The 9,811-nt window shown below is 50.4% G+C and overlaps 1 protein-coding gene across 1 annotated transcript; it reads right to left on the minus strand.

Moving 5' to 3' along the window:
• Nucleotides 1-1,588: 1,588 nt before the first annotated feature.
• On the minus strand, nucleotides 1,589-9,463 carry LOC149522946 (uncharacterized). The gene is made up of 4 exons (XM_089771341.1): nucleotides 6,834-9,463; nucleotides 4,678-4,878; nucleotides 3,329-3,442; nucleotides 1,589-3,041 (listed from the first exon to the last, which is right to left on the minus strand). The coding sequence occupies exons 2-4, from the start codon at nucleotides 4,862-4,864 to the stop codon at nucleotides 1,750-1,752; spliced, it is 1,593 nt and encodes a 530-aa protein (XP_089627467.1). The 5' UTR covers nucleotides 4,865-4,878; nucleotides 6,834-9,463; the 3' UTR covers nucleotides 1,589-1,749.
• Nucleotides 9,464-9,811: the final 348 nt, after the last annotated feature.

Raw genomic sequence — 9,811 nt, forward strand, 5'->3', positions numbered from 1 at the left:
TACCAAATTTGGGGCAAACAGTTCCTCGTGATCACAGCAGTTACCTGTATGCTCACCTTAAAATCCAATAATGTGACAGAGGCCTCAAGAAAGGGTTGGGGTTTTGAGGATTTGGGATGCAGAAACAGGCAAGTGTCTGGCCAGGGAGACGATGCAATGTGTGGCCAGGAGAGAGGGTGCAAGAAAAAAGAAGCTTGTCAGTGCAAGCTGGTGGTGCTGGCTGCTGGAGGAAAGGGAATTTAGGTGATTGGGAGGGAGTGTCTGGGAAGGACAGCAAATATTACCTGGCTTTGGGCCCCCTTGCAGCAGCATCTCCAGTCACACTGTCCTGGTCACCCTGGAGGGAGGCTCTGCTGCTGCAGCAGCAGCCACACAGACTAGGACCAGCCCCGGACACCAGAAGCACCACTACTGCACCCATTCAGTCCAGGGCTGGAGGTGTTGCTGCTGCAGCCATACAGTCCAGGACCAGCCCCAGAGGCACCCCTGACATGTCCATGTGGCCCTTGAGGCCAGCAATGCAGTGGCAGCAGTGCCTCTAGTGCCGGCCTCAGGTTGTATAGCAAAGACTCAGCCTAGCGCTGCCTCCTCTATAGTGGTTACAAAGCATGAAGAAGGGGTTGGGCCGAGCTCCTTCCCCCTCAGTACATCTTAATTTGGAGGTGGGGCCTGGCACTGCCTTGTGGACAGGATCAAAGCCTTAGGCAGGCTGCATTCTGTAAACAGAGAAAAATTTTGCTCACCACCACTATACGGTTTCTCACCTATGTGGGTTCATCTATATGCAATAAGACTTGAACTCTCGCTATAACATTTCCCAAAGTCAGAGCAGTTAAAGGATTTCTCTTCTGTGAGAGTTATCATGGATAACAAGGTGTGATTTCTGACTGCAGCATTTCCTACAGTGAGAGGAGGTGAATAGCTTCTTCCGTATCGGTTTTCCTATGTCTAACAAGGGTTGAGATCTGACTGAAGATTTTCCCACAGTCAGAGCAGCTGAACGGTTTATCCCGCGTGTGACTCCTCCTATGGATGACAAGGTGTGAACACCGACTGAAACTTTTCCCACAATCAGAGCAGCTGAAGAGTTTCTCTTGTGTGGACTCTCCTATGGCTAATAAGCTGTGACCATCAAATGAAGCTTTTCCCAGTCAGAGCAGCTGAAAGGTTTCTCTCCTGTGTGGACTCTCCTAGGGTATGTCTACACTACCCTCCTAATTCGAAATAGGAGGGTAATGTAGTCATACCGCAATTGCAAATGAAGCCCGGGATTTGAATTTCCCGGGCTTCATTTGCATAAAGCCGGCCGGCGCCATTTTTAAATGCCGGCAGTTCGAACCCCGTGCCGCGCGGCTACACGCGGCACGGAGTAGCTAGTTCGGATTAGGCTTCCTAATCCGAACTAGCTGTACTCCTCATTCCACGAGGAGTACAGCTAGTTCGGATTAGGAATCCGAACTAGCTACTCCATGCCGCGTGTAGCCGCGCGGCACGGGGTTCGAACTGCCGGCATTTAAAAATGGCGCCAGCCAGCTTTATGCAAATGAAGCCCGAGAAATTCAAATCCCAGGCTTCATTTGCAATTGCGGTATGACTACATTACCCTCCTATTTCGAATTAGGAGGGTAGTGTAGACATACCCCTATGGATAACAAGGATTGAGCTCTGACTGAAGCTTTTCCCACAGTCAGAGCAGCTGAAGGGTTTCTCTCCTGTGTGGACTCTCCTATGGCTAATAAGCTGTGACCATCAAATGAAGCTTTTCCCACAGTCAGAGCAGCTGAAAGGTTTCTCTCCTGTGTGGACTCTCCTATGGATAACAAGGGTTGAGTTCTGACTGAAGCTTTTCCCACAGTCAGAGCAGCTGAAGGGTTTTTCTTCCGTGTGGACTCTCCTATGTCTAACAAGGTGTGAACTGTGACTGAAGCTTTTCCCACAGTCAGAGCAGCTGAAGGGTTTCTCTCCTGTGTGGACTCTCCTATGGATAACAAGGGTTGAGCTCTGACTGAAGCTTTTCCCACAGTCAGAGCAGCTGAAGGGTTTCTCTCCTGTGTGGACTCTCCTATGGCTAATAAGCTGTGACCATCGAATGAAGCTTTTCCCACAGTCAGAGCAGCTGAAAGGTTTCTCTCCTGTGTGGGTTCTCCTATGTCTAACAAGGCGTGAACTGTGCCTGAAGCTTTTCCCACAGTCAGAGCAGCTGAAGGGTTTCTCCCCTGTGTGGACTCTCCTATGGATAACAAGGGTTGAGTTCTGACTGAAGCTTTTCCCACAGTCAGAGCAGCTGAAGTGTTTCTCACTTGTGTGGGCTCTCCTATGGAAAACAAGGGCTGAGCTCTGACTGAATCTTTTCCCACAGTCAGAGCAGCTGAAGGGTTTTTCTCCTGTGTGGGCTCTCCTATGGCTAATAAGCTGAGACCATCGAATGAAGCTTTTCCCGCAGTCAGAGCAGCTGAAAGGTTTCTCTCCTGTGTGGGTTCTCCTATGTCTAACAAGGTGTGGCCTGTGCCTGAAGCTTTTCCCACAGTCAGAGCAGCTGAAGGGTTTCTCTCCTGTGTGGACTCTCCTATGGATAACAAGGTTTGAGGTCTGACTGAAGCTTTTCCCACAGTCAGAGCAGCTGAAGGGTTTCTCTCCCGTGTGAACTCTCCTATGTCTAACAAGGTGTGATCTCCGACTGAAGCTTTTCCCACAGTCAGAGCAGCAGAAGGGTTTCTCTTCTGTGTGGGGTCTTTCATGTTTAATAAGAGTTGCACGGTCACTGCAAGAAGAAGGTGAATGTTGATGGGGGATTTTCTTTTGAACAGGTGTGTTTGTTTTCAAACTTCTGCTCCTGTGACTGGATTTATCCTGTCCTGCTCCTGGATGGTTTCCCTGCTGCCTTTCTAGAGTACGCTGACTGTCACAAGTTTCTCCTTGCTCAGGACTCTGAGAAAGATGCCCTTCAGATCTTTCCACTAACACCCCACATGGAGCCATTTGCTCAGGTCCTTCCTCCTGAAGACTCCTCTCACTGTTCTCATTCAGCATCTCATCACCTGCTGGGATGGAGAGAGGAACCACACAGGAGTCATTCTATGTGCGGAGCTGAAATAAAAATTCTCAATGGTGAATAGAAAATGGGGGAGAAACCCAAAGAATGGCTGGAAAGATTCAATAATCATGAGCTGAGTTCACCCTGCTCCCCCATAACTATTTCCCCATCTGGCACTCTCAGACTGGAGTTGATGACAGGCTGAAGGGCCAGTCAGACTTGATGAAAACACACAACCAACATCTGCTATGAGAACACATAAATTGGTTTGAGTCAATTTAGCTGATTTCTCACCTGTGTGGGTGTCATTGATTATCTCCCCTTCCTCACAGCCTTGGAGATCCAGGATCTGCAGCTCTTCCCTTTGCTCCATCCAGGAGAGCACATGAGCTCTGGAGACTGGAAATCCTATTCAGGGAGCAATTAACCAAGTGCTGATCTTGTTCATTAAGGTCTGTGCCATTCCTGCTTCCAAAGCCAGGTTCTGAGTCTCCTACCCAGAGAGGCTCCTTCCCCACCTTCCAGAGACTGGTCTCTGGCTGGTACAAGATCCCTGGACACACTAATTCCATCCTTCCCCCGCCCCACCACCATATTGGGAATAGCCCAGCTGACTTCCATGGGGAACTGAGCGCTCTGCTGCACTCTGCAGGATACAACTCAGTCTCCCTTAGGGCCTGTTGCATACTTGGGCAGGGCAGGAACACACTGCTCATAAGGGGAGAGCTCTAAGACTTTCAGGACTGACAGACGCCTCTAGCCAGGACTCTCATTTGAGCTGACACATGTCAGGTCTCTAGGGCTGAGAGGGAAAGGATCCGGCAGAGCTCTAGAGCCCTATGGGCTCTGCCCACAAAGCTCTTGGCTGGGGGCTGGACTTTCCCTGCTCTTGGACTCAGATGCTCTACTTGAGCCAGAAGGAGACAGGAGAATTGTCTGATCAAGAAAATGAATCCTTGGCTGGCCACTTCAGGCCCTGCCTATGGTCCACACTCCTGATCCTGACTGACTGTGCCATGGTGGGCCCTGTCAGCTGCCCACAACAGCTGTCAGTCCTGCAAACAGCCAGGGCAGTGCCGGCCTGATCCTGTGGCCAGCCAAGGTGGAGACAGGATGGGCTGCTTCTCTGCTGCTTGTAGATGCTCCTGCAGCTCAACTCCCCTTCTGCAGCTTTGATTCTACTCTGCCAGTAGCAGCAGCCCTCCTCTTGTGGCCAATGGGGCCTGCCATTTGGTGACTCTCTGGCTTGCATAGAATCTACCAGAGGCAAGGAAGGACTATGAGTTGGCACCTTTCTTCCAGGGGCTCAGCACAATAGCACAAGGGGACCCTACAGCTGCTAAGAGCAGCTGCACCCAGCCCCACAACTCTGGTCCCTGCCGTTCCTGCCTGGGCCCTTCCACTGACACTCCGGCCAAGGCACAACATGGGCAAGATGGTGGGAACCACAATGAGACCTTGGCTGCGGGAAGAGCAGCACCGCTATTATGTCACTGAATCTCCTCTCACACAGGAACCAGGATTACTGGGGCAAATACTGCTAATATTGGGGGTTCGGGCAATGAAGGACCCTGAACCAAACCCAACCCAGCTGCTCCAGAGCCCACCCAGCTTCTGTTATGCAAGGGGACAGGAATCCTCACCCAGCCAACTCACAGCTTCGTAATTCTCCTGCATCACATCGCTGTAGAGGGCTCTCTGGCCTGGGTCCAGCAGAGCCCATTCCTCCTCAGAGAAATACACAACCACCTCCTCGAAGCTCACAGGCTCCGCCACAGCCATTTCCTGTCCCTGGCTCTGCAGGCCAGGGGCTGAGCTGGAGACAGACATGGGTGTTCTGCAGCCTGGCAGGGGGAAAAGGGGAATTAGAGACATTTCAAAAAGGGCTTTAATCCTTTCCACACCCCAATTCTGCCCAGACTCTGTCCCCGGTGAAAAACATGCTGGGCTCTCCCGTTTCGGGCAAATGCTGAGTCTAGATATTCCATAAACACCACACACAAGTTAGATCCGAAAGCCGTATTTATTTCTCTCAATACCTGGCTTGAGTTATATTACTTTGCCTGCAACAATGGAGATTCAGTTCTCAGCACCCAGTGTTTCTGCTAACAAGTCACATATTCATCTGCCTGAACATGGACATAGGTTTAATTTAATTTGGGCTGCAGTATTTATAATCCTTAGTCTTAGTGAATTGATTTGCAGCCCAAACTTTGGTTCTCTCATCTGACACAGACTTTATAAACTCTCTCCACAACAGAGAGGAAGTGAAGTTAATATGAGTATTCAGATGCATATTATTAAACACGTGTGCTGAGTGTTTGCAAGATAAGACCTTAAAATTCATGGATTCATAGCATCAGAAAATATCCCGAGCCATGCAGTCTGTCCCCTCTGTGGCACAAGCCATTATACGTAGCCCAGCTACCCAGGCACAAAGCTCTGTTCCCCCACAGCATGTTTTCTAGAAAGTTGCCCAGTGCTGATTGGAAGACATCAAGAGATGGGAGAACCCACCAGTTCTTTGCTGATTGGTTTCAGCAGCGAATCCTCTTACCCATCAAATATTTGTGCCTCCTCTCTAGCCTGAAATTCTCTGGCTGCATCTTTCAGTTATTGACTCTCACTGAACTGTATCCACTAGACCAGGGGTGGGCAATTCATTTTGATGTGGGGGGGGCACGCCAAGATTTTGGAAAGTGGTTGAGAGCTGCACTCTTCCAAGACATTAAGCAGGAAATACAGCGAATGGGATGGACACTGGGAGAAGAAGGGAGTTTTGGGTGAGGGTTTGGGATGAGGAGGGAAAGAGGGGTCTGGGAAGGAGTTTGGGTGAAAAAAGCAGGTGTGATCTGGGGCACTGGATTAACCAACTACTCATGAGATATTTAAAGTAAGGTTAATTTAGAGAAGTGGCTGAGTGGACAAATAAGGGGCTGAGGGTTTCTGACCATGAAGAGCTCCTTGAATATTTGGATGCAGGAAGAGAACAAAGAGTTTGGGTACGTGGAGTTGGGGGCAGGAGTGTGGGGCAGAGAATTAGGAGGGGAAGAGAGAGGTTGGGGTGCCAGAGGCAGGCTTTGCCTAGGAGACTTACCTGAGTGACTCCCGACCAGCAGCCTAGCACCTCTCTGAAGCAGACAGGAAGCCTGCCCAACCCTCACACAGGCTGTGGGGCCGTGTGGGTGTTTGAATAACTATGAGCCAGAGGGGAGAGGGCACAGTGCTTCCTTTCTGGCCTGGGAGTGGATGCCTTCCTGCTTTATCTCTGGGCTCACCTTCACTTTCTGAGTGGCTTGCAGGTGGGAAGTGGCAACCACGGAACTAGCCCAAAGCTCGCCAAGCATCAGAGGGCCGGATGTGATGGCCTGGCGAGCTAGATCCGGCCCATGGGCTGTATTTTGCCCAGGCCTGCACTAAACTGAAGAGCCCTTGCATATCCAGCAGTTTCTCACCATGAACAAACTGATACCATGGAAGCCAGTCAGCTCTCAGCCTTTCAGTCTATTTATTGTTTGAAACCAACCCCATATTGAAACTGACCAGTGAAATCTGAGCCTGAAGATGCCGTCCATTGTGTGCTTTAACATCACCCCTTTAAGCATCACACCTCGTAGATCAGTGATTCTCAAAGTGTCTGCAGGTCCCCATGCAGTGTCCCTGGGGCTCCTCACTGATCTCAATTTAGGGTTGTGTGCACCGTGGTCACTGGGTTTGGTTGGTAACTTCAATGACAATCCTATGAAGATGATTTTGCTGGAATTTTCTCATTTTTAGAATCGCCACATGAAAAACTCACCTTGTCTGAAATCTCCCAGGGATTCTCCTCTTGCTCTCTCCAGTGCAGAGGGCAGAGTGTCTAGTGGGGGAAGGGATAAGAGAGGTGAGATTCCAGGCTCTCCTCTTTATAACAATGTCCCCACGCTGAACTCTGCGTTTCACTTGTATCAGAGACCAGACAGAAACACACTCAAGTGTTTAGTATGAAACGGTTTGAAATCTTCCGTGTCCTCTCTTGCTTGGGCTCCTACCAGCAATGGAGCGAACATCTCTGCAGCCTCATCCCTGCCCCAGGAGACAAACTGAAAGTGAGATTTACTTTTCCCTTCTCATCCCCTCCCACCTGGTTTCTCTCAGTCACTAACCACCTCTTGTCATAACCTAGAGCTGCACTGGGGGAAGACATTGCCATGACATTAACATTACCTATTTTGATCCATTTACACCAACGGGAGGTTCAGAATTTGCAAACCCCTGGCTCTATTTGCAAGCAGATGACTCTGTTTGCTCAGTGCCTCTAAGGAGAGCAGCATGATGGGGCCGTCATTCTCCACGTGGGAATTGAGGCAGGGGAGGGTTGGCTTCAGAGGCCAGATTCAATAGTTTCTAAAACTTTCCCCTACTCCATCCCTTCTAGGTACCTTTGAATTCCCTCAGAGTCTCCGACAGTGCAGTCATTATCTAGGAGAAAGAATTTACTTGTTCTTCCAGTTTAGGGGAAATCTCCTCTGGCAGGTGGACCTTTCCCTGAAAGGTCCCACTGCTGTTCACCTCTGGCCCGGAGAGACCAGCTGGGGACAAAAGTGGAATTGAGTCTCAATGGCCAATTTACTCTTTGGCCTCCAGGCGATGAGGGACAGGAGGTTCCTACGTGAAGGGCTGAAGGAATCTGCCCACTAGAAACCAGACTGAGACTCCGGGTCCCTGCTGCCCTGGTCTAAGTGTGCCCAGCAGTGACAGACCCATATTCCAGTCCCACAGTCCTGAGGCAGCCAGTCCCCAGGTAGGTGAAAGCTCCAGGAAATATCTGAAGTCAGACTGTGCCCCTGAATGGGGAATTCCAGAGTCTGCTGTGCAAGGGTGAGACCCTCAGAATTAAGTGAGCCAGAGACATTTCTATCCAACATCTGGCTGTAGAGCCCTGGGGAGATGTGGTGCCGACATCAGCTCCAAGCTCTTTCCCTGTGCTGTGCAGTATGACAGGAGTGCGAGCCACCTACCTGCTCAAGGTGTTTCTTACGTCCTAGAGAAAAGAGACAGAAAAGAATCTCAGCTGCACTGGACACACACAGGGAAGGCATTTTGCAAATATGGAGAAGAGACGCCCTGACCTGACCCCAGAGCCATAGATTCCGTGAGCTAATGGGGCTTTGCCATCTCTAATAGCTCTGTGCTTGTGACTCTGCAAAGCACAACAGTCACTCGCATGGCAGCAATGCACACGCCGAGTTACACCCAGATCGGATGGCTGGACCCCAACACTTGTGCCTGCATAGTGGCTCTCCCTAGCTGAGGAGCAGAAGTTATGAGGGGTGGGAGAGGGGAGCTGTGAGGGGATGGGGGCAGGGCGAGAGGGGGAGGGATGAGGGAGGCAGGTGTCCAGTTTGGGACTGGAAGCCCCTGGCCCAACAGGCTCCTGGAGATGCCAGGCAGCGCCACTGGCCCAGGCTGTCGAACACCCAGTTTGTGTCTCCACAGGCTCCCTACCAGCCCCTGTGCAGCCCGTGGGGAAAGTCCCTGAGTCGGCATATCCGGCTCTTAGCATTGGAGCAACTGAGGGGGGAGGAGGGGTCAGCTGGGCCAGGGCAGAACAAGAACCACTCTGGGCAGCACGGTGAACAGGGTTGGCCACTGACCAGGCTCCCTAACTTTAATCCAAGCCCCTTCCCTTCTGCCCCCCCCTCGCACCCAGTTCCTCCAGTGCCTGGCTGGAACGGCTGCCCCACTGCCAGCCCTGCTGCTTGGCATGGTGCAGTCATGGGGCCAAGGGCAGGGGAATCCTCATGTGTGGAGAGCAGCTGGGGGCTAGATGGGTGGCCTGGAGTGCAGGGGACAGGAGAGAGGGATGGACCAGAGGATGTCTGGCTCAGGAGTGGAGTCACAGCTTCTCCCAGGATCCCGTCAATGTATTGTTCCCAGCATGGTATATCAATTGGGGGACATACTAATGTGGCTTGGGTTTTTTTGGGGGGGGAAGGGAGGAGGAGGTGTGTTTCAACTGTGTTTTCAACAACAGGGTTTCATGTTGATAAGCTGAATTTCAGAAAACTGAACATGTCCCTGACAGCAATAACAACCGTGAATAAATTGTACCAAAACACCAACATTGAGCCTGCCACTTGCAGAATCTAGTTTCATTTATAGATGTGGTACAAGAAGAATTAAATGACATCTAAAAAAAGATGGCCAGGCCCACTTTTGCCAGATGCTAAGCACTAAATTAAAATTGAACACTCAGCAATTGGAGCAAAAATGGTGGAAGCAGAATGCAAGCCACAGTTCATTCGGCCATGCCAGAAAGGATGGAACTCTGTGTTCATGGCTGTGGAGAGAATTTGGTGCATACGGAATGAACAAGAAAGATCCATGAGAAATGGGTTCCCAGGACTCCACATTCAGTATGCAAGAAGCAGTTTTTTGCGTTATGCTTTTCTTTTTGTTAAACCCCCCCCCCCCCCCCACTGATCATTCTGTATTTTTATTAACATTACGTATTGGCTGGTCAAAAGGCTGAATCTAGCAGAGTTGGTTTTATTGGCAGAATATGCCATGGTTATGGGCCCATTGGTGAAAGCACTAAATATTATCCAAGCACAGATAAGTACACTAATGGAATGGAGTGCAGCTGCGTAAATTATACCAGATTCAGGGGGTAGCAGAGATTTTTTTTTCAGTTTATCCTGTACAGACTAACAGTCTGGTAGCACTTTATAGATTAACAAAACATATATGTGGTATCACGAGCTTTCGTGGGCACAGCCCACTTCTTCAGATGAC

Source organism: Pelodiscus sinensis, chromosome 19, assembly GCF_052426305.1.
Source record: "Pelodiscus sinensis isolate ZL-2025 chromosome 19, ASM5242630v1, whole genome shotgun sequence".
NCBI classification, from domain to species: domain Eukaryota; kingdom Metazoa; phylum Chordata; order Testudines; family Trionychidae; genus Pelodiscus; species Pelodiscus sinensis.